This window comes from Canis lupus, chromosome 26 (assembly GCF_048164855.1).
Source record: "Canis lupus baileyi chromosome 26, mCanLup2.hap1, whole genome shotgun sequence".
Classification (NCBI taxonomy): domain Eukaryota; kingdom Metazoa; phylum Chordata; class Mammalia; order Carnivora; family Canidae; genus Canis; species Canis lupus.
Window position 1 is genome coordinate 4,406,066 of NC_132863.1, and position 26,242 is coordinate 4,432,307.

Below are 26,242 nucleotides of genomic sequence, written 5' to 3' on the forward strand. Positions count from 1 at the left end.
TACTCATACAATCCTTGCAAAGATATAATCTTTGATGCTAATTCTTCAATTGGATAGTATTAATTATCTATGACTGCATAACAAATTACCACATATTCTGCACAGACCACAAATTTACCTCACAGTTCTCATGGGTCAGAGGTCTGGGTCTAGGTTAGTGGAGTCTTTTTTTTGTTTTGTTTTGTTTTTTTAAGATTTATTTATTTGAGAGAGTGAGAATGCGGGTGTGCAAGCAGCAGGGAAGGGCAGCGGAGGAGTGAGGGCAGATTCCCTGCTGAGCCACCCAGGTAAGTGGAGTCTTATGCCCAGTCTCACCATGCAGAAATCAAGGTGCAGGCCAGGTCTGCAATCTTGCCTAAATCTGGGTCTTCTCCAAGCTCACTGGTTGTTAGCAATTGAATTTTCTGCCAACCATTTCCTGCCATGTGGCCTTCTCCCCAACATGGCAGTTTGCTTTTTCAAGGCAAATAGGGGCATATATCAGCTGCTTTGTATTTCTAACTTCATAAGGACCCTTTTTAAAGGCTGATCTGTTTAGGTTAGGCCCACTCTGGATAATTCTTTTTTGATTAGTTCAAAAGCAACTGATTTGAGTCTTTACCATATTTGCAAAATCTTTCATGTCTGTTATATAACATAGACTAATTGTGGGAGGAAAATCCATCAGATGTACAGTCCAGTCCACACTCAAGGTAAAGGGATTATACAGAGTGTATGCTGGGAGGCAGGACTTGGGAGCCACCTCAGAATTTTGCCTACCTCATGGATAATTAATCTTGATGAAACTAATCATGTCATATTAATTCTCCTAAAGAAATTACTCACCATACTATCCTTCAGCAAGTGTGCAAAAGATAGAAAATGAACTCTTGATTCATTAACCAGATAGTCTAGGCCTGCCCTCGGCCATGTCTCAGGCACCATTTTAAACCTTCCTTCACTTCAAGGAGTCCTGTTCAGTGAGCCTTAGTCACACCTTTTGTTCTACCCTCTCTTCTTGCCCTCCATGTTCTCTACATCTGCAAGCCTTCCAGCACTCTTCCTCCAAACCTAACTCACCTCTGCCCACCTCCTTCTTACTCAAAGCCTTGACAGCTTTCAAGATGCTGCATTAGCACCTGTACAAAGCCTTTCCTGCCCTTTGGACTCACACTGAGCTTATCTTCATTTGAATTTGTCCTAAAGTACTGTGGTGGTTTGCAAAAGATGACCATGAACTTCCTTTCCCTGTGTGCGCCCCCCGCCCCCCGCCTTTTGTAATGTGACTCTACCACATACCCTATCAAGAGATGGACCACTTGACTTTTCCACCTCTTGACTCTAGGCTGGGGTCTGTGATTTTCTTTAGCCACAGGACACTAGCAAATGTGACTCAGGCAGATACTATAAAGCATCTGGGCCCTGGGGTTTGCCCTTTTGCTGTCCTGGGAACTCGGCTACCAGCATCAGGTGACAGGTTGAACTATTCTCCTGGATGAAGAGGGACATATGGCCAAATTATCCCTGTGGTACCAACTGACACTGGGCCATACCCAACACATGAAAAGTAATAAATGTCTGATGTCTTAAGTCATGGAGCTTTGTACCAACGTTTGCAGCAAATGATTTACTCCTAAAAAATAACAAGATTCTGGGTCCTCCTTTTTGATAGTTTTCTCCTTCAGCTTCATTTTAGTATGCTTTCTTGTGAGAAGGGTTAATTATAACTTGTGATAAAGGAGTTGTGCATGAAGCACAGGCTGATTTTCAGTATCTGGAAGTATCCATAGGATTGAGTCATGAAGCTTTTCAAAAACACTTGGCTTTTAGGTAGAAACAATCCAAGTGTTCATTAACAGATGAATGTTAATGAACATTAAATGTGGCATATCCACAATATACCACATTTTGTATATCCATACACTGGAATATTATTTAACCATAAAATAGAAGGAAGTTCTGATATTTACAACCTGTTTAAAACTTAAAGATCTTTTTTTTTTTTTAAACCTTAAAGACCTTATACTAAGATCAGAAATAAGCCAGACACAAGAGATCAAATATTGTCTAGTTACCAACAGAATAGACAAATTCATAGATAGAAAGTAGAATAGAGGTTACCAGAGACTGAGAGGAGGAAAGAATGGAGAGTTACTGCTTAATGGAGTTTATATTTGGGGTGGGGAACGACTTTTGTAAATAGTGGCAATGGCTGAATGACTACGGTGAATGTCACTAAATTATACGCTTAAAATGGTAATTTTTAAATGTTTTTTATATCATAAGTACAATTTTTATAAATCAGTAATGTAATGTATCCCAAACCCTTATACTGTACACTTAAAATGGGTGGATTGTATGGTATGTGAATTATATTTCAAAGAAACCATTCACTTTTTTCCTAAACAAAACAAACAAAAACCAAACAACACAAAAATAGTCCTTGGCTTCAGTTTTCTCCTCAGATGGGAGCTATTTAGCATACTGCACTCTTCTTTTCACCTTTATTGCTGGGAAGCTTAAGACCATGTTTTCTGTTCAAATACAGCAATTCAGCTGGCAGAGATGTGCTAAAACATAACTATCATCATCATCAGAGGTTCCAGTTTTCTGTTCATATCTTCCTATGTGTCTGTCTGTGTCCCACTTTCTCATCCTTCTTAGCCAAAATTCATTCAAGTGACTTTTCTCCAAGCCCCCAAAAGACCCTGAAGTAAACTGATATAATGAACCTTGGAGGTCACAATGTTGGCTGTGTAAATACAATGATATAGCCCCAGATTAATAACTCACAGTGCAAAGAAGAATAGCTCATGCTAAAGAACAAATAAGAGAAAGTAGGGCCTCAAAAGCAGCGAGAATGTCAGCAGGTTAACCAGCAGCATTTAAAACCACTTTCAACCTATTCGTGGTGAGTACTTTCACCACAAAAAATCAATAGGCTCAAATTTGATAGTACAGACATCAAACAGTACTGACTGACCTTTCATTCTGGGGGCATTCCTTTAAGGCAAATATTTAAAAATTCCCCAAATTCCCATATTTTCCCATAAATTTTGGAAAACTATATACCCAAATTCTAAGGAGCTTGGCTTTAAGGTCATAGGAAAAAGTCATTCATCTAGAAGAAAAGGAGATAGTATGTTCTTAATTCCACACACCTAATCAATGTTTTTCATCTCAGAAAAAGACTAAATCCTGAGTAAATACACTAGCCCCTTGGTTAGCCTACCAAAGTACTAACTTGGCCAATGAACCGCTATAGAAAGAAGCCTGTGAATACAAAATCCAAAATAGATTGTTATCTTCAGTAATAAAGTTTCTGATGATGTAGTATGTAATACCTATACCTCTTTGATGGCATAAAAGAGTTATGACAAGAAAAATCTATTTGGCTTGCTTCCACAATAAATCAGGACAGGAAATTTGTCAGTTCTTCCATCTATAGCGCAAGTACTGTGTCCTTGGGAGTGCTCTTAATTAATACTTCTTGAATGTCAGCTTGGAGTTATTCGGACTATAAACTTTTCACATAAGTAGATTATGAATGGTAAAAAGCAATATATTGAAAGGGACAAGTGTTCTAAAAGAGAATATATACCCTAATACGCAAGAATGCCCACTTAGCTTTTCCTGTTGCTGAGATGGTTGAAAAGAGTGACACCATCATGGTATGAAAGAAAGTTCTGGGGGTAGTGTGGAGGCTTGGGAGGTAAGCTGTATAGAAGGTCTGCCCCAATGGCTCAAATGTCACCTCTATGTCCCTGGCCTTGGTTTCCTCATTTTTAAGAGATGAGATCTACATTGGGTTGTTAACTTAGGTTCCTTCTACCCCTATAAGAGATGTGATGCTATTTTCACTGCACAATTGGTTTTCTAACAGTCTCCATGTTCTCTACACAAGTCAGTAATACAAAACCATCTTTATGAGTTGGATATTATTTTTTAAGATTTATTTATTTACTTTAAAGAGAGTGTGTGTGCATGAGTGGGGTGAGAGGCAAAGGGAGAGAATTTTCAAGCAGACTCCCTGCTCAGCACAGAGTCTGACAGGGGACTCAATCTCATGACCCATGAGATCATAGCCTGAGCCAAAATCACGGGTCAGATGCTCAACCAAATGAGCCACCAAGGTGCCCCTATGAGTTGGATATTTTAAGTGCTCAGAATATATAATACTGATGTTGTTCCTATTTAACATTGAAGATTCCAGGGTCCTCACATTTATATTCAGAAAACGAAAGCTGACTTAGAAATACACTTGGCAGGGCAGCCCCAGTGGCGCAGCAGTTTAGCACCGCCTGCAGCCCAGGGCGTGATCCTGGAGACCGGGGAATCGAGTCCCACGTCAGGCTCCCTGCATGGGGCCTGCTTCTCCCTCTGCCTGTGTCTCTGCCCTCCCCCCCCGCCCCCTCTCTCTCGCTCTGTGTCTCTCATTAATAAATAAAAAATAAAATCTTTAAAAAAATAAAAAAAAGAAATACACTTGGCAGAACTCAAACTCTTATTTAACCATAAGATACCATGACAAGGAATAGAAGGATTAAGCAAATTAATTAGATACAAAGTTCTTAGCCTCTAAAGCTGAACTCCTAGTTAAGTTTAACTATTTGTCACCTTCTTTGTTACCACAACTTCAAAATGATTTATTTTCTACAAGGCTGGAGGGCAGGGTGTGGGGGGAAATAACTCACGAATTAACCAAGGATCGATTGGATATAATTGTAAACTGCCAATCACCATGATTCAGACTTTAAAAGCTATTTCATTAAACAAAACAAAAGAAAGAAAATTAGACCTTGTCTAAAAGACTGTTCATGACACTTAAGGAACTTACTCATCTATGGCTAAGGGTTCAATAATACATTCCCAGTGGAATGGTCTCTAAAAATGTCTATAATTAAAAACAGAACAATAAAAAAAAATTGAATGGCTTACTTTCTTGTTGGTGAGTTAGTGGAGGATTCTTTTTTTGAATCAGGAGAGCTTAGGGTTTGCAAAATACAATTATGTTTTTCGGTGGACAGGGCATCTCTTTCTTGCTCAGAGTGGATTAATTTTAAGGCCTCTATTCCATCTTCTCCCTCGATCTTGTCACTTGGATTTGGCTGTGGTTCTGGACTCTTGAAAATGAGATCATCTTCACTTACAGAGACTGTGAGGTCACTGCTGCTGCTGCTGCTGCTCAAACTTTCCTCTTCCTGCTCTTCCTGCATTTTTCTGAAGGGTTTCTGTGACTCTGGGTCCCCGGGAGGAACATGATCTGTAAAAGCAGATATGAATAGATTACTGATCACTAATTTCAGGGAGAGGTGAACATGTTCTGCTTCGAGGGCAGAATTAGCTAAAGAAAGATGTGTAGAAACAACTCACAACTAATTATAGTATGTGAAAAATCACTACAAGTATATTTTAAAATATCACAGTGGGTTTTAAAATCAGCATATTAGCTTGTAAAATATTTCCATGCCTATATTCAAGAATTCATTAGAATGGAATTTACTGGCCAACGTCACTGGCTTGTTTTTCTAACAGAGATAAAATTAGAGTGTATGTCGTTCTGACAGGAGACTGCTACGACCCCCAAAACTAAACCCCAATAAAAATCAGCAAACAATCTCAGCCTCTCACCCCACCTGAGCAACCTTCCCAAGCCGAACCCTTCTCTTGAGAACACTCATTTTCAGATGCGCAGCATTCCGAGGCTGATATGGGAGCACCTGGCAGTCCGGCTCTTTCTTCCTTGACTTCAATATGTTCCCGTGTCAGTATTTCTCCCTCTGATCCCTCTGATCTGTTGGAACTGTCACACTTTACATCAGTAGTTCTGTTCTCTGGACTTAATCTTGCCAGCAACAGGGAATGGAGTTGGGCAGACTTTTTGCCTTCAGATAAACTACTCTCGCCGTGATGTGTGTTGCTTCCTATCTGCGAGCAGTGAGTTTGTTCCTCCTCAGACAATGCGCTGCCTGTGACTGGCATTTTCTCACCAATCTGAAGAGATGTCTTGCCATCTATTTTGTCAGACTTCTTTAAGCGCTGTGTGTCACTGTGAATTTGTCCTACACAGCTGTCTGTCACGTCACCACTCCGGGCTGGCTGTCGGTGTGAATGTGGGTCAGGAATTGAAACACTCTTTGTGGGCTGGGGAGATTTCTGCTCTGCACGGAAACCTCTGATGCTCAACATGGCTGACATTTGGCGGCCCATAAAGATTGTTGCTGGGTGATACAGTCCTCTTGACGCGGCTGTCCCCAAGTTAATTCCTACCTGCCTTGCAACCTGCGACACCAAAAGAGACATGAGTTAAATGTATTATGGATAAATGAGTAGGTTGTTTAGGTTGTGCTCAGATGAAGTGAAGAAAAGGAAGCGTGACCACCAAAATGAATACCGACCTCGCTTTATAAAGCTCATGGCTTCCACAAAATAAGTCAGAAAAACAATGCAGTCCATACTATTTATTTATTTAAGATTTATTTATTCATGAGAGACACAGAGAGAGAGAGAGAGAGAGGCAGAGACACAGGCAGATGGAGAAGCAGGCTCCTAGCAGGGAGCCTCACGTGGGACTCGTTCCTGGGACCCTGGGATCACGGCCTGAGCCGAAGACAGATGCTCAACCGTTGAGCCACCCAAGTGCTGGGTCCATACTATTTAATTTGAATAACAATACTGGTTCACAAAATATTGCCCAGCAACTATGGAATTGGTATTTTTCAAAAACAGGTGCACATCGCCCAACTATGTGAAAGTACTTAATGCCACTGAATGGTACACTTACACATGGCTAAAATGGTAAATTTTATGTTAAGTATATTTTACAATTAAAAAAAAAGCTAGAATTTCTAACCACTTTTCACAGAGAAGCTTGGATTTCATAGAGCTAGGGAGATATTAGACAAAAAGAAAGAAAGAGTGGGAGGAAGGAAGGGAAAGATGCATAAAAAGGACTAGAGGAGGTTTCAAAACTCTATTTCTAGTATTATGCACAATATTAAAAAAACTTCAAATAATCACATTCAGGATTACATTAAAATATACCCTATTTGTGCAAAATAATCCTAATTGCCAGTCAAACTGCAAATAACAACAGCAGTTTTTCCTGAACATCTTCAAGTAATCTTGAAACACATATAAAGCAATTGAAATTTACTGTCATGTTCTATGCAACTGATGAATTACTGAACTCTACATCTGAAACTAATGATATACGATATGTTAACTGATTTTTTCTTTAAGATTTCATTTATTTATTTGACACAGAGAGAAAGAGAGAGGGAAAGAGAGCGAGAGCATGCGTGTGCACACAAGCAGGAGGAACAGCAGAGGGAAAGGAAGAAGCAGACTCCCCGTTGAGCAGGGAGCCTGACGTAGGGCTGGATCCTAGGACCCTGGGATCATGGCCTGAGCTGAAGGCAGATGCTTCACCGACTGAGCCACCCAGGCACTCCTATATTAACTAATTGAATTTAAATAATAAGAAAAAAATAAGAATAAACTTACTGTCATATCTATGGGGAAAATGAGTATTGTCTCTTCATTGAAAAGAGAGGGGGATGGAAAAAAAGAGAGGTGAGGTGCTGAGCGGAGCAACAGAAGCAACTGGTTCAGTGGCTTGATCACGGACACATAATGGTAAGTAGAACTGGAAGTAACAATAATGAAACCTTGAAGCTAAGTGATTTTCTCCTAAAGGGACCAAAGCATTTCTATATACAGAGCCCTACAGAATAGATGGGGAGATGTATTCACATCTCTCTTCCATGGATGGGAAAATATGAGGCCCAAATTTTAAGAAAGAAAACATTACACACTCAGCTGAAATCAGAATCCAGGTCTTGCTTCTCTTCAAATATACTGTCCCTCCCTGAAACCATAAAACTTCTAGAAAACATGGGCAGTAATCTCTCTGACATGAGTCTTAGCGACAGTTTTCTAAATATGTCTGCCTCCGTGGGCAAGTAAACAAAAGCAAAAGTAAAGTATTTGGATACACCAAAATAAGCTTTTGTACAGTGAAGGAAATCATCAGTAGAACAAAAAGGCAACCTACTGAATGAGTGAAGATATTTGCAAATGATACATCTGATAAGGGGTTAATATTCAAAATATATAAAGAACTTCTAAAACTCAACACCAAAAACCTAAATAATCTGATTAAAAATGGGCAGAGGACCTGAATAGACATTTTTCCAAAGAAAACATACACATGGACAACAGACACATGAAAAGATGCTCAACATCATTAATAATTGGGGAAAATGCAAATCAAAACCACAATGAGCTATCATCCCACAGTCAGAATGGCTAGAATAAAAAAGACAAGAAATAAAAAGTGTTGGTGAACATGGAAAGAAAAAGGAACACTTGTGCACTCTTGGTGGGAATGTAAATTGGTGCAGCTGCTGTGGAAAATAGTATGTTATTTCCTCAAAAATTTAAAAATAGAAATACCATATGATCCAGTAATTCCACTAATGGGTACTGACCCAAAGAAAACAAAAACACTAATTCAAAAAGATATATGCACCCCTATGTTTATTACACCATTATTTATAACAGCCAAGATATGGAAGCAACCTAAGTGTCTTCTGATAGATAAATGCATAAAGAAGATGTAGTGTGTATGGATAAATGGATAAAGAAGATGTAGTGTGTGTGTATGCATGTATATATGTGTACACACATGAGCACACACCCTATAGAATATTACTCAGCCATAAAAGAATTAGATCTTGCCATTTGCAACATCATTGATAGAGCCTAGAGGACATTATGCTAAGTGAAATAAGGCAGAGAAAGACAAATACCACATGATTTCACTTATATGTGGAATATAAGAAACAAACGTAACAATAAGCAAATTTTTGTTAAAAAAAAAAAAAAGCAGAAACAGACATATAAATACAGAGAAAAAACTGATGGTTGTCAGCGGGAAAAGAGGGGAGAGAGAGGTAAAATGGGTGAAGGGGAGTCAGAGGTATAGGCTTCCAGTTATACAATGGGTAAGTCCTGGGGATGAAAGGTTCAGCATAGGGAATATAGTCAATGATACTGTAATAGCACTGTATGGTGACAGACAGTAGCTATACTTGTGGCTATGAGCATAGCATAATGTATAGAGGTGTTGAATCACTATGTTGTACACCTGAAACTAATGTAACATTTTGTGTCAACAATACTTCAATTAAAAAAATGAAAAAAAAAACAAGAAATAAATAGCATTAATAAGGGTAACTACATTGGTAAACATAAAAGATAGCATAAATACATTTTTATAACTTTTTTCTCCCATATGATTTAAAAGCCAAGTACATCAAGCAATAATTATAAATATATGTGGATGAGCAGCATGTAAGATATAAAGACATACTTTATACTACAACTACACCACAAAGGAGTGGGAAAGGAATGGAGTATACAGGAGACAAATTTTGGCATGCTATTAAAGTTAGTATTAGTCTAAAATAGATTATTTTAAGCTAAAATATTAATTATAATACCAGGAAACCCACAGTAACAGACATGACAAGGAATTAAAATAGCACACTAGAAAATATATGTTTAATGCAAAAGAAGGCAGTGTGAAGGATTAAAAGAACAAAAAAGATATATAGAAAACAAAGTACAAAATGGCAGAATCAAATTCTACCTTTTTATTTGAGATAGAAAGGGAGAGGGGGGGGATCCCTGGGTGGCGCAGCGGTTTCGCGCCTGCCTTTGGCCCAGGGCGCAATCCCGGAGACCCGGGATCGAATCCCACATCGGGCTCCTGGTGCATGGAGCCTGCTTCTCCCTCTGCCTGTGTCTCTGCCTCTCTCTCTCTGTGACTATCATAAAAAATTGAAAAAAAAAAAAAAAAAAAGAAAGGGAGAGGGGGAAAAGTGGGGGGAGGGACAGAGGGAGGGAGGGAGGGAGAGAGAGAGAGAAAGAGAGAGAGAGAATCTCATGTAGACTCTCCACTGAGCACAGAGCCCAATGTGGAGCTCAATTTCAGGATCCTGAGATCATGACCTGAACTGAAATTAGAAGTTGGATGCTTAACCAGGCACCCCTAAATCTTAACTTTTTAGTAATCACATTAAATTTAAATGGATTAAACACTACAATTAAAGTCAGAGATTGGCAGAGTGAATTTTTAAAAAGCCATTATCCAACAAAATGCTTTCTAAAGTGACTCATTTTAGATTCAAAGACACAAATAGGTTGAAAGAACAAGAAAGGAAAATGAAAAAATATACTATGCAGATAGTAACCAAAAGAAAGCTGAAGTGGCTATACTAATATCAGACAAAATAGAAGATCTAGATAAGTAGGCAGAAGATCAATAAGGAAATAGAAGACTTGAACAACTATACACCAACTAGACCTAACAGACATATACAGAAGTATCTACCCACCACCAGCAGAATCCATATTCTGAAGTGCACATGGAAAGATCCATATTTTAGGCAATAAATCAAGTCTTAATACATTTAAAGGAGTTGAAAGTATGTTCTCTGATGACAATGAAATAAAATTAGAAGTCAAAAAAAGAAGGAAATTTGGTAAATTCACAAATATGTGAAAATTACTCCTAAATAATGGGTCAAAAAAGAAATTACAGGAAAAGAGTTTGAGATAAATGAAAAGGAAAATACAATATACTAAAACCTATAAGAAGCAGCACTTAGAGAGAAATTAATAACTGTAAAAGCCATATTGAAAAAGAAGAAAGAACTCAAATCAACAGCCTAACCTTCCATGTTAAGAAATTTTAAAAAGAAGGGGCACCTGGGTGGCTCAGTCAGTTGAGCATCCAACTCCTAATTTTGGCTCGGGTAATGATCTCAGGGTCAGGGAATCAAGCTATGCACTGGGCTCCACACTCAAAACGGGCTGCTTGAGATTCTCTCTCTGCCTCTCCCTCTGCACCCCTCCTCATGTGCGCACACCTGTGGGCATGTGCTCTCTTTCTCAAATAATAGATAAGATCTTAGAAGAAAAGAAATTTTAAAAAGAAGAGCCAATTAAACCCAAAGTGAGCATAAAGAAGGAAATAATAAAGATCAGAGCAGAATTAGAGAAAAGCAATAGTGACAATCAACAAAACCAAAAGCTGATTATTTGAAAAGATCAACAGATTGGCATACCTCTAGCTAGATTAAGGAAAAAAAGAAGAATTTAAGTCATCAAAATCAGAAATCAAAAGGGAGCACTTTGTGACCAACCTTACAGATATAAAAGATTATAACAGAATACTACAAATAATTATATGCCAACAAATTAGACAACCTAGACAAATTGGACAAATTCTCGACAAAAAATTGGACAACCTAGACAAATTGGACAAAAAAGACACACACTACTAAAACTGACTCAAGAAGAAAGAAAAAATCTGAATAGACTTGTAGCAAGAAATTCAATTAGTAATCAAAAAATTTCCCACAGAGAAAAGTCCAGGACCAGGCTTCACTGGTTAATTTTACCAGAAATCTATAGGGTTAACACCAACCCTTCATAAACTCTTCCAAAAATAGGCAAGGAAGAAATACATCTCCACTCATTCTACAAGGCCAGTCCCTAAGATCAAAACCAAAGATGTCCTTAAAAAAGAAAACTACAAGCTAATATTTCTTATGAATATAGATGTGAAAATTCTCAGCAAAATACTAGTAAACTGAATTCAGGAACACATAAAAAGAATTATATATACCATGACTATGTAGGATTTATGCCATGAATACAAATTTGATTCAACATGAAAATCAAGTAATGTAATACATTATGCCAATAAAGGGGGGAAGAAAAAACAAAAGATTATCTCCATAGACATATAAAAAGCATTTGTCAAAATCCAACACATGTTCATGATAAAAAGCAACAAACAAACTAGGAATAAAAGGGAACTTCCACAACTTGATAAAGTGCATCTATGGAAATCACATAGGTAACATAGTCAATGGTGAAAGACTAAAAAGCTTACTCCCTAAGATCAGGATTAACACAAGAATGTCTGCTTTTACCACTTCTACTTAATAAGGCACGCAATTCTAGCCAGGATAGTATGGCAAGAAAAAGAAATGGAAGGCATCAAGACTTCGAAGGAAGAAGTAAACTATCTCTATTGACAAATGACATCATCTCATATAAAAAAAAACCTCAGGAATCACAAGAAACAATTAGAAGTAATAAGTTCAGCAAGGATGTAGGATACAAGAGCAATATGCAAATAGTAATAATTATTTCTATACACTAGCAATAAACAACTGAAACAAATCAGAAAACAATTCTATACACGATAGCATAAAAACATAGAAGAATAAGTTTAAAAAGAAGTACAAGACTTGTATACCAAAATCTGGCACTGGCATGGCATTCTTACAGAAATTGGCCAGCTGATGCTAAATTCATATGGAAATATGAGGAACCCAGAATAACCAAAACAATTTTCCAAAAAAAAGAAAAGAGCAAACTTGGAGACCTAATATTTCTGACTTTCAAAACTTATTACAAAACTAGGGTAATTGTAGACTGTACTGGCATGAGGATATACATAAAGATCAATGGAACAGAATTCAGAGTCCAGAACTATCCATGCACCTTGAAAAGTAGTTTTGAAAGTTCAGTGGCTCAGTGGTTGAGCATCTGCCTTTGGCTCAGGTCGTGATCAGGTCCTTGGATCAAGTCCTGCATCAGGCTCCTTGCAGGGAGCCTGCTTCTCCCTCTGCCTGTGTCTCTGTCTCTCTGTGTCTCTCATGTATAAATAAATTTTAAAAACCGTAAAAAAAAGAATATTCAAGTCTGAAAAGCAGCTTTTGATGTTGAGAGAGTTGCTATGAGGACTGTGTATGTTCCAAGCCAGTCCTCTCCTAAATCAATCAATCAATCAATCAATCAATCAATCAATCGAGCAAACACGAAGTGGGGGGAGGAAAGACTATGACTAGGTCTCCCGGGAGGTTTTCTTTTTCAGGTCTGTCTATGCTGAGCCTCTGACAATTTGTCAATTACAGTTCAGGTTTCTCTATCCCGGAACTGTTTATTCTAATAATCTGTGATTCTCTGTATTCACTGTTGGGTCTCTCCAATTTTAGAGACAGCCAATTGCTCTGTAACCTCACTTCTCTGAGAGATCTAAGAAGAATTGCTGATTTTTTTGCTTATTCAGCTTTTTACTTGTTAGGAAGATGTTGTGACTTCCAAGCTTCTTAAATGTTGGTCTGGAAACCAGATTACATCATAATTTCGGCAGCTGGATATTATCTTATTCTATAAATGTACCATAATTTATTTAACCAGTCTTGTTTTGATAGACCTTGATGGACTTTTGTTTCCCACCATCTACCATTCTAAACCATGCTACAATGATTATTATTGGAGTTTATGCCTCTCTGTACATGCAAGTACATTAACAAGACAGCTTTCTAGAACTGAAACTGCTGTATCAAGACTAACTTATAATATATTGCCATTTCATCATCCAAAGAGGCAATTATGTCATTATTAAGAATTTTCCATTGTACCATATGGTTTAAATAGCAAAATTATAATCAACATCTTGATTCACTGATATAAATATTTGTGACTTCTATTTCTTTTATATTTTCTGTTCCTTTTGTAATTGAGAAACTGATATAAGAACAAAGTCACATTTTAAAACAGGTGTAAATCACCTATTATCATGGTACTAATTTAACAACTACTTTCATTTTTCCTGTGCTCAAAAACCCCCCAGTTTTAAAAATATATGCCTTCAAGTGATGAGCTACTGTAGAGAACTTCAGCTGGCCATATGCTGAGGTCATTTAGTGAAAATTTGAGGCAAATCAATGATCAGACTTGTGAGTTTGAGAGGACTTTGATTTTTCACTTTCAAGGCCCATTTAGGGAGTGTTAATGAACCAATACTAGAGTGATTACTAACTCAGTACAAGGAGTACACACCTCCCTCTTCATTGGTCTGCTAAAGGCCAGAACATAAAGGAGTGGGCATGTTTTAGAGATGAGAAAGCCGCCTAAGGAGAGCCACAAGAAGTGTCCCTGATTGCTTCTTAGTAAGAGGCAAAAGACTCCAAGTCCATTCCCACTGAACAAAGAACCCCAAGAGCTAAGAAATGGAGAGAAACAACAGTATCTAAATAGTAACCCGCACAGTCAACAAAAGTAGGATGTAATCATGATTTAACTTACAGTTAATGCTTACTAGAACCACAGTAAGTGAAAAACAGCAACAATTCAAGATGGCACTGTTAACAAAGGGTACTTCCAAAAAGCAGGAGAAATTACAAATCTCTATGACAGCAATGGTTATAAAGTGCCAATTTTGCCAAGCATTCTAGACCTTTTAGAATATGGAATTATGCATCCCCAACAAACTCTACTAATATCCTAATTACTGATATACTAATTAATGAGAACATTAAATTCTAGTGACTTATAATAAATAGGTATTATGAAAAGGTGGCTCTTAATTATGCATAGAATCAAAATCTATGAATTTGTGCATTTGTTCACCTACAGGACTGAAAGAGACAATTTGCATTTGAGGATCTGTTGAGACCCAATAGGAAATTTTTGCTGCTGTATTTCTAGTTGTTTTGGGGGAGGAATTTTTGATATAATTGAAAATGTTGAAATCAACATTGCTGGAATCATGACAAAAACTCCCCTAATATCTTTTTTTTTTTAAAGATTTTATTTATTCATGAGAGACACACACACACACACACACAGAGAGAGAGAGAGAGAGAGAGGCAGAGACACAGGCAGAGGGAGAAGCAGGCTCCATGTAAACCGCTGAGCCACCCCTAGTGTCTTTTAACTAGATTTATCAATTGTTCACATTTTGCTCATTTATCATTCTCTCTCCTTCTACATATATGTGAATCTTTATATATACACATACATACACACACACAATTTTTTCCTGAACTATTTGAGGGTAAATTGGAGATACCTGGCCCTTCTCCCCCAAACATTTCAGTATGTATTTCCCAAGCACAAGGACATTGTCCTTCATGAGTAGACAGAGTTCAATGATTAAAATCAGGAAATTTAACTCATAAAATGCTATTTTCTATCCCACAATCCACATTCAAATTTTGACACTTGGCCTAACAATGTCCTTTATATAGCTAACTTTTCTCCAGGGGTTCAGGATCCAAGTCATATCTCTTGAGTGTCCTTTAATCTGGGACAGCTCCTCAGTCTTTGTCATTCTTGACCTTGACATTGTTTAAGAATATAGGCTGGCTACTTTGCAGACTCTCTCAATGTGTATTTGGCTGATGTCTCACCGTGTTTACATTTAGGTTATGCATTTTTGTCAGGAAGACCACAGAAATGTGTTTCTAGTTTTTCAGCAACAGGACTATTACTCTGATAAAGCAAGTTCACTGGGTTGGAAATTAACCCCCAATCTTCCCACTATCAAGCAGAATAATTAAAAATATTCCCTTAAAAATTTGACATCTGGGAGTACCTGGATGGCTCAGTTGGTTAAGTTTCAGCTCAGGTCAGTGCAGAGTCTGCTTGAGATTCTCTTTCTCTCTCCTTCTATCCCTCCCCGTGCTCATGCTCTTTCTCTCTCTCTCTCTCTCTCTCTCAAATAAATAAATCTAAAAGAAAATTGACCTCTTAAAAGAAAAACCCAAAATTTAAAAAAAAAACATGACTGACAAAAATGCAATGCCATTTTAAACCCATTATATTAAATTTTAGAAATTAAAATTATTATACCCAATTCTGGATTGGGTCCTGGAACAGAAAAAGGACATTGATGGATAAACTAAAAAATATGAATGAAGACCAGAGTCTAGTTAATAGTAATATACCGAAGTTGGTTTTTTAGATTTGACAAATGTGGCGTTGTAATGTAGGTTGTTGACAACTGTGTAAACTGGGTGAGTGATCCAAGAAAACTGTACTGTCTCTGCAGGTTTTCTGCAAATCTAAAATTACTCTAGAATAAAACGTTTACTTGAAAAATAACTCCTGGGAAGAGGGGTCCTGGGGACACGGCAGATATCGTTTAAGGGTAAAAACTTGCAATGAGTAGTAAATAAGTCCTAGAGACCTAATGCACAGCATGGTGAATATAGACAACAATATTATAATCATCAAACTTGCTAAGAGACTAGAAGTTGATTATCCTAACCACTGAAAGGAAATGGTAATTACATGTGATAGAGGTGTTAATTACCACTACAATGGCAATCATATTACAATATATAAATGTATTGAATTAACCTGTTAGATACTATAAATTTATACAATATTATATGTCAAATATATCTCAATAAAAAATAAACAACAGTAACAATAAAAAAAATCCCTAGTACTGATGAAGGTTCGGTGAAATAGAAGCTCCTGTTATTGATAGCAAAATAAACAGGCAAAATCCTCTGATAACATACAGGAAAGAATCCAGCATGAATAGTCCTAAATATCCTTATTGCCTTTGATTCTATACTTTTACAGGGAAACATCCTAAGGAAGTAAGCCTAACAGGGGAATAAAAACTATGTGGGAAACAAGTTCATTTGCAGCATTATTTACAATCATGAAAAGTTAGAAGCCAGCTGCATAAAATGGGGCAAGATTATGAAGTCACAAAAATGAAGCAAATGCAGACTATGGTGGAACAAGAGAAATGCTTAGATATGACAAGTGAAAAAAATCCAAAATTATATATTTAGTATACTTATACCTACCTACGTAAAGATAAACCTAACATAGGAAAAAGAAATTAACCAAAATGTGTTTGTATAGAATTTTGCCAAGAAAATGAACATTGCTTTGCTCAACTGTTCCATTTTCCAACTTAACAAATCTAACTTGATGTAAACCGTTAAAAATAATTTTATCGAGCTATAATTCACATGCCATAAAATTCATCCTTTTAAAGTATAACAATTCAGGGGTTTCCATATAGTCAGGGGTTTCCATATAGTCACAAGTGTGCAGCCATTACCACAATCAACTTTAGAACATTTCATCGCCCACAAAAGAAACCCTGTACCCTTCAGCAATCACTTCCCATCCTCCCTGACCAGCCCCTAGCCCTGGGCAACCACTTATCTACTACACCATTTTACATTCCTACCAGCAATTATGTAAACTTTTATAACAACAACAACAACAAAAAAAAAAAATGTAAAGAAACGTATAAGAATTAACTGCTGCTCGCTATTAGGCAATGTTACATACATTTGAACTGGCTCAACATTTGCAAAGTAAAATAGTGGCTCCAGTAAAATACAAGCTGGGCTTCATCAGGTTGGCAGCTTTCCCATTTGCTAAGATCAGGCAGTGAGACAGGTGACTTTTCTTTTTTAAAATAGTCTGTCATTTTGTTTGCTTAGCAACAGGAAATAGGGTCTTTAATCTTAAAATTCTGACATTGTTATATGTCTCACAAGCAGTTTCTAAGCCAGGGAAGCTGAAGAGAATGCCGTGTTTCACATTATTGTTGACACTGGAATAATATTAGGAATTGAAAAGTTTTTGAGAGATAGACGTTATTGCCAAAAGAAGGGGTGTGTATCAGTATTTAAGGATCTGACATAATGATCAATGTTTCTCCGCCTTCCTATTACTTTCTGTAGTTCAGTGCTTGAGGTAAATCTCTAACCCAGGATTTCAGTTCAGTTCTTCCTTTTCCCCTGATACAGTTATCCATCTGTAGTTTCTTTAAAAATTTTAGGAGATGCAGAAAGTGATAGCAAAGCAAATGAATATGACTGGAAATACTCATGAGTAAACAGAAGGTAAGTTTTAAAACCAGAACTTCATTGTGAAATGGGAAAGGGCATACATAGGGAGAGATCAACAACTTTAGAATTACTGTAATGATGAAAAAAATAAAATAAGATAAAAACAGAGAGGGAGGCAAACCATAAGAGACTCTTCACTATAGGAATCAGAGGGCTGCTGGAGGGGAGGTATGGAGGGGGATGAGGTAACTGGATGATGGGCATTAAGGAGGGCACGTGATGGAATGAGCACTGGGTGTTATATGCAGCTGGTGAATCACTACATTCTACCCCTGAAACTACTAATACACTACATGTTAACTAAATTGAATTTTAATAAAAATATTTTAAATGAATTATGGTAATGATGACTTAGTTAATAACTACTAACTACAGTAGTCAAAGCAGGTATCTTAACCATTATTGTACTTTGAAAATTATTTATGCTATACTTCACATTTTGCAAAATCCTGAGAAAATCTTAGTTTTTCTTACTACGTTATTTTTTTCACAGACAAGGGAAGTGAGAAGTATCAAGATGAATTCAGAATGGAAACAGAGCTATCAGACCAAATTTCCAGCTTTCACACAGTACAATGATAACTTTTAGTTTCTATATAAGCAAGTCCTTAAATTAAATAGAGATTAAAAAAATATTTTAGTAAAAATTTATATATAGGGGTGCCAGGTGGCTCAGCTGGCTAAGTATCTGCCTTCGGCTCAGGTCATGATCCTGGAGTCCTGGGATCAAGTCCCACATCAGGCTCCCTGCTCAGCTCTGCTTCTCCCTCAACCATTGTTCCTGCTTATGTGCTCTCTCTTGCTCACTCTCTCAAATAAATAAACAAAATCTTTTTTGTAAAAAAATTTACATATAGCAATCCTGAAGAAATTCTTTTACTTTACCATGTGTTATCAGCTGAATTGTATCCCCTCCCCGAATTCTTATGTTGAAGTCCTAATTCCCAGTGTGATTATCAGAAGATAGGGCCTGTAAGTTAAGGGTGATTAAGGTTAAATGAGTTCCTAAGAGGAGGAGACACCAGAGATCTCTCTCCATGCAAATGTACAAAGAAAAGGCCCTATGAGACACAGAGAAAGGGCAGCTATCGGCAACCCAAAGGGAGAGAGGCCCTACCAGAAATCAATTCAGCTGGCACTCTTATCTTGGACTTTCAGCTTCTAGAATTGTGAGAAAATAAATTTCTGTTATTTAAGCCCCAGTCTGTGGTATTTTGTTATGGCCACTTGAACTAACACATCATGCCAATGCTTAACACTTCTTTCACTTTGCCAGTGATAGATTACAGACACAATCAAATTTTCACAACTGAGGACACAAAGAGCTATCTCTGGTCATTAAATCCAATAGGCATTGGAACTGTCTTTATTTTAGAATGGATCCATTAAATTTAGGCTTCAAAGATATGTTCTGAAAATAATTTTGTTGGATAAATCATTATAACATTAACCAATTATGAGCAGTTACCACCTGGTGGCTTTATGTCCCATTTCTTTAATTCTTGGGTAATCTCTCCATCCCCAGAGCTGGTGTCTCTACCGTCCTAGACGAAAGGCAAGAAGCCAGCACAAAAGAATGGCTACCCTAGTGGAGACCAAAGATAGAGATGATGGGGACAGGGGTGAGTGAAAGTGGTGGCAGGATCAGGACACCTGTTAAGTACTTACCAGGAGTCAAGGAGATTTATATTCATTACCTTTCTTAATCCTCAAAACAACCATTACTATTTCCCTGCTCTTGTGGGACTTAGCAAGAATTGAACAATTTGCTTTTGACCACAGAATTCAAACCTGCACATGAGAATCCAATGCCCATCTCTTATGCTACAATACTCAAAATGAAATCAGTGAGACTCGAACTGTGTTACTGAATTTTTTGAAAAACAAATACAAAATCTCTAAAAATAAATTGAAATCTACAACTAATTTCTTACTAATTCAACCAGTACAAAATCAGACCTACTAAAACAGACTCTAAATGGAACTTCTACCTAATAAATAAAGTTGAGTCTATGTAGGGTAAATGGGAAAAGTAGGATAAAAGCATATAGAAACTTCAATAGAAATTTAGTATTCCTCAATTTTACCAATCAGTGATTTTCAAAAAATAAACACACACGCCCCAGCACCATCCTTCCCCCGGATACCCTCAGGCCTACGCAATTGCCTTGATTAAAACAGTAGAAAGTCATGGTTTTCAAGAAGAGAAGCTTAACAAGTGTCTGAGAATATCGAGGCAACAGCCCTTTCTTAATTTGCCATGTATATGCTCCGTGGTTCCCTCACAGGGTGGCTCAGGATATAACTATCTCCTGAGCAAGGTCCTTCTTCCTAAAATGCTCATCCCTTCCTCAAACCTTACTTTTTTTTCTGTATTTTTTTTCCCCTATATTAACATTATTAAGCTAACTAGAGCTTCTATTTTTTGGTAACTAATTAATTAGAGAGAGAGAAAGAGCAAGTATGAGCACCGGGAGGGACAGAGGGAGAGGGAGAGAGAGAAACTCAAGCCAACTCGCTGCTGAGCATGGAGCCTGCCCTGGGACCCATGAGATCATGACCTGAGCCGAAATTACTAGTCAGGCACATAACCAACCAACTGAGCCACTCAGGTGTCCCTGGAACTTCTATTCTTTGAGGACAGATTACCAAAAGTTGGATCGCTGGCACAAAGCATATGTATATAGCCAATCCCCTGCATAGTCAAAAAATCTGTGTAAAACTTCTGACTCCCTCAAAACCTAACTACTAATAGTCTCCTATTGACCGGAAGCATAAATAGTCGATTAACGCATATTTCTGTATATGTGTTATATACTGTATTCTTACAACAATGCAAGCCAGAGAAAAGAAAAACATAAAATACATTTATAGTACTGTACATAAATTTATTTTTAAAAATCTGTGTATAAGTGGACCCATACAGTTCAAACCCATGTTGTTCAAGGGTTAACTCTATATTTACTTGTGATGATTATTGCCAGATTCCTTTCCAAAATAGTTCTAGCACTAATACTTTTTTTTCAGACTACATGAAAATGAGTTTTTTCCCTAATAATATAGTATTTTATAGAATATGAGCATATCAAGTTTGGAAAATCTTCTAAAGAAATCAATATTTGTTCTCCTGTGGAGACTTCTGTAATCCCTTGTACTATCAAAGGGAGAAAAGAAACAGTGTTTTCCATAAAACGTATCTTCCTCTTGCTAAATCAACTTGTTTCCGTTTCTTCTTTTCCTTCCCTTTTTCACTCTTCCCTATCACTCCACTAGAAGATGTGTGCATATATATATATATATATATATATATATATATGCACGAATGTGATTTTCTCACTTGCAAAGGCTTTTGACACATAACACTCTTGTCACATAATTCCTCCAGAGACAGCAAAGGAATGATAGTTGTGTAGCCAATTGTCTCCACAAAAGAAAAGTTTAGAAATATGGTTAGTTTCATTCTTGACTGTAAGGAGGAGGCTAAGTCCCTTCCAGAGAGGCTTCCTTCCACTATTCTCCTAAGTGAAACCTTTCTTCCAGTAACCGAGAAGCAAGTTGATGTATTTCTTGATTAAGTCTCTGCCATTGACCAGGTATACATCTGGAGAAATGGCTTTCAGCCTCCATCTCCTAATATGAAAAATGGGTATCAAAATAAATCTTACTTTGTAAAGCTGTTGTAAGGAGTGTGTGTGTGTGTACTTTTATATATATTTATAAATGTATTATATAAAGTCCTTAGAACAGTACCCAAAACAGAGTAAAACCAATGTTAAGTGTTAGCTGTTAATCTGACCCATATCACCCACTTGGGAGGCACCCTCAAAGGAAGCAGGACATGGAGAGTTCAAACTTCATCTGCCCTTGAGATCCAGTGGAATGGAGCACACACCCCGCTCAAAGAAAACAGCTATCCCCTCTTCCTCACTGCGGGCTGGCAGGCTGCTACGGCTCACCAGGTGGAGCAGTGGATAAGCTCTAGACCTACGGGTAGAAGCTCATGGTCCAGTGAACCTGGAGAAAAGAGCATTTTCTAGCCTCTCCTGAAAGAAGATCTGCATATCTGGTTTTAGTGCCAGGACTTGAAAAACTAGTTGTGTAATTCAGTTGAATTTTTACTTGTTTTGTGACTAGAAACACATAAAAATAAAAAAGCAATTAAGATAAAAGAGGTCCAGCTGAACACCTCTGGATTTGTCATTGACCTAAGTCAAAAAAAATTCACAAGTCTGAGGATGGCAGAGGTGAGGGTGAGTCAACATCCCGAACAAGGTACAACATCCCAGTATTAGAAACCTGGGCAACTGCCCAGGCCCCCGCTTTAGAGAGATTCTTGTACTCTTTATAACTGGGCAGTGGTTCAATGAGACTGTTGGTGAATGAAGCACTGTGGGACAGTAAGGATAGGAAACCGGGGCTTATACAGGTAACTTTAATAACTCAACCACTTTACCCTCTCCCCCACACTGCTCTTTCCAGTAGCAGGTATGACAGGGCTAGACCCATATCCACGGGAACCTCACCATCCCAGTACTGCCCACAGTGTCCTCCTGGCCTGGGAGCTTCCCTCACTGCTGTGCAGCAGCCTGGAGTGGAGCCAGGTACAACAACCAGACAATGACAGGAGCTAAGGAATAAGCCCCTCCCTCTCCTGCCCCTCCTCTGGGTTCGAGGACACTGAGGTGTGTGCTACACAGTCTTCCGAGGATCCCCGATGGAACTGAGATCCAGGTGTTCCCAGTGGTAGCCTACTTGGGTCATACACTACTGGTTGTATCGCTCTCCTCTCTCCTCTATCTGAGCTTCCTGGGACCACCTCTCAGATAAACCACTTACACTCCAATCTTGTCTCAGGTTCTACTTCCATGGGATTCCAATCTATTTCCTCTTTAAATATGGATACTTCAGGAGAGTCTTATGACCCCTTTTCCCTTGCCATGATGTTTTTATTTCAATTGTGCGTCCCCTCCATATCACTGGTCACTTTAGCCCTTGGAGATGAGCCCAGGCCCTACAATGGCCTGCCTTGGTCAGGCTGCTCCTGGGAGCTGCAGTCTGTCCTCTGGGAGTGAAACCCTTCCCATCATGAAACACTGGGGTGTCTTCCTTGTCTGGTGCCTCCCAGACACAACATCAGGGCTGCTCCCAACCACAACTCTACCACCTCTCCTGTCAGGGCTCCACCATGGCACCAGGTGCGCATCTGTCTTTTCGCTTAGAAGTTCTTCAGTATGGCTTTCAGGTATTTCTTCTGCCCCACCAAGCCTACTCAAGCAGATGCTCCTTCTATTAGAAACATGAGCAGTTCAGAGATAGGCACTCTGCTTTCCTTGGCTCATCTGACATAGCTGGAATACTGAAACCATTTCACTCTCTCCCAAGGTTGGGGACAAATGCAACATCTAAATGGGTAATTGAAATATTTTGCATGATGTGGCCAGGCTGTTTTTATTGGATCAGGAATTTCTCCTGACTTATAAAGAACATTTCACCCATACCACCCTAAGTGGCAGGGAAGCAAGATGGCTAACAGCACAGACACCAAAGTAAAAATGGTTTGGATTTGAGTTTTGGCTCTGCTTCCCTGTGTAGTTTTGGGCAAGTTAATCAACCCCTCTGAGCCCTGCCATGAAATGAGGATAACAACAGCATTTACTTCCAGGATTGTTGAATATATTAGATGAGTTGATGAATATAAAGTGCTTAATGTAGCACCTGGCACAGAGTAAGTGTGCAATTATCATTAGCCATTGTTACTATTCGTATCAGAAGTGGAAGTATCAACCTGCATAACCATTCTCCATGTAACCCTTGCAGGAAGGTTTATAACAGCAAAGTGAACTCCCCAGTTAGCCTTTAGTCCTATGACCTCCAGCCAAGCCTAGCACCGTATAATCCAGCTGTAAACTCTCTAGTTTATTTTTTTTTTAAACTCTCTAGTTTAGTTCTACTTTTAGTAGAATATGTTTCACAGTACAACAGTTCAAAGAAACTTCACAATCTCTACCCCCAAATTTATACTCTCATTCACAAATATCATCTGCATCTCTTTTGGGTACATAGCATTTGATGTGCTTTTATGTATATTCTTTAGTCATTGCTCATATGAAAAATTGAGCACTAGAACATACCTAAAGACTAACAGAATTAGAGTTTACTCCCAAGACAAAAAATGCAATATATAATAGAGGGAAAGTATGATTAAATTATAGTAAAACTTGTGAGGATTCGAGGGCGGGGGGCTCCAACTTTGTCTTTTTGCTATCTATTAACCAAAAAACAAAAGTCTACTAAGTAATAGTGGAAACAAACTTGGAGTAGACCAATTATTTATTCTTGTAAAAGAACACATGACTCTGAAGAGTAGCCATTGGATGTATGAAAGCTCTGGATGTCCTATTATGAAACCAAACTAGAGTTTTACATTGAGAAGATGGACAACTACTACCTCATGACTTTTCTTAGTAGATATCCAAGTTCCTGCTATGGTTAAAAAGTACACAACCAATTAAAAGACCTATCTTTTGGGATGCCTGGGTGGCTCAGCAGTTGGGCGTCTGCCTTCCGCCCAGGGCATGATCCTGGAGACCTGGGATTGAGGGTCTCTTAGCCCTTGGAGATGAGCCCAGGCCCTACAATGGCCTGCCTTGGTCAGGCTGCTCCTGGGAGCTGCAGTCTGTCCTCTGGGAGTGAAACCCTTCCCATCATGAAACACTGGGGTGTCTTCCTTGTCTGGTGTCTCCCAGACACAACATCAGGGCTGCTCCCAACCACAACTCTACCACCTCTCCTGTCAGGGCTCCACCATGGCACCAGGTGCGCATCTGTCTTTTCACCTCTCTGCATGGAGCCTGCTTCTCTCTCTGTCTCTCTCATGAATGGATGAATAAAATCTTAAAAAAAAAAAAAAAAAGACATCCTACCTTTTACAATTCAGAAGTATCACTAATTGGATAAACCCTTTCCCCCTCCTTAGTGTTTTCCACTTCAATGGTAACCCCCAATTTAGGCTCTTAATTCTTCCTGTCTGAACCAACTTTGATTTCTTCAGTTCTATCAACTCCTTCCCCCAGTTCATCCTGCACAGCACTACCAGCCTCATCTTCCTGCAGCTGCACACCTGTGATGTCACTGCTCTGTCCACAAGCCCTGCCTTCACCTGCCCCAACACACATGGACACACACACATGTATTCATAGATACATGCACACATGGGTTCCAGGAGGAAATCTCAATTCTTCACCTGGTACTAAGAAGTTCTATGATGTAACTTTCCAAACTCATTGTCTACCACTTCCCTATAAGAATATCAGACTTTAACCAGGCTGAATAACTACTCACTAGGCTTTCTTGCTTCTGCTCCTTTACTCATAACATCTCTGAACCTTAGAATGTCTACTATATTCCCCTGACTGCATATTCCCCCTTCCCATTCCTGCATGCTAGTTCAAATGCCACCTCCTCCACCAAGCCTTGGGATACTCATGTCAGTGGAAGCACATCTTTTTTCTTCATGTAGCACATGCCTACCCCACGTAACCAGCATTTATCACATACTACCCTGGGCCTCAGAAAGGGCATCTCCTTGAAGGCAAACACTGGAATTCATAGTAGGACCTACTGTGGCTTCTCACGCAAATCAGTTGCTCAGAACATATTTATTGACTTCAACGGTGACACTATACTGTGCTTCAGGCCAGTCCCTGAAGACTCACATCTCTGGGAACAGAGACTAATACATTTGACTGTCTAAAGAAGAGATGTGTGGATTTCCACTGGGAAAAAAACATTAACTCATATGCTAAGAAATTGTTCTAGAATTGGCATATAATAAGGATTAACCAATTCATCATTTTACTGAAATGTATTTACCTTTTAATTGATGGAAAATCAATAGGAAATTGAAAATGACAAGATGTAAATTTCTCAAAATGTTACCTAATTGATTCTTACACACAGTCTATAATCAAAGCTTTTAAGGAGATGACACTTCTCAGCATAAAGTGAAATACTTCTCTTCTAATTATTATATGTAACATCTTTAAGGGTTTGTAAGCTATATGTCTCTTGCCCTAATTTTCAACGTAACTTAAAAGGAGACTACATAACTGTATGTAAGGTAAGGAATCAGTAGTGCAAATAGAAAAAAAAGAAGTCTCCCATTTTACCTAAGTACCATTGACACTGCCGTACTAAAAATGCATTTATCAGGAATGGCATAGAAAGAACAAACTGGTTTATAGATTAAAAACGTCAATTATTTTGTGACCCAATGTCAAACAGAAACACTGCCTGAATGGTTTAGGAGTCTATCACATCACACCACATTTGGCATACATCTAATGGTACAGAAATCATTTATCATTAAAGGCCTTTTTTATATAGGTCAAGGTTGCTGGGCCTTGGTGTTTTGTATCTTACAGTTTAAAGAATGCTCTAAATTCTGTTTTTTAACTTTTTAATCTTTGGGAAGGAAAACTAAAACTTCCTATAAACTCAGCTTA

The 26,242-nt window shown here is 38.2% G+C and overlaps 1 protein-coding gene across 9 annotated transcripts in view; it reads right to left on the minus strand.

The window, feature by feature from the left end:
* KIZ (kizuna centrosomal protein) overlaps positions 1-26,242 on the minus strand; it is a 131,234-nt gene that overhangs the window by 79,539 nt on the left and 25,453 nt on the right. For 8 of the 9 annotated variants that reach the window (XR_012018139.1, XM_072799827.1, XM_072799824.1 and 5 more), the window contains 2 exons: positions 5,616-6,261; positions 4,918-5,242 (listed from right to left, as the gene is read on the minus strand). Coding sequence is in view for 8 of the 9 variants with exons in the window: in XM_072799827.1 (XP_072655928.1) it covers positions 4,918-5,242; positions 5,616-6,261 (971 nt within the window). In the remaining variant the exon portion in view is untranslated. The remainder of the gene's footprint in view (positions 1-4,917; positions 5,243-5,615; positions 6,262-26,242) is intronic. The other variant, XM_072799823.1, reaches the window with a different exon arrangement.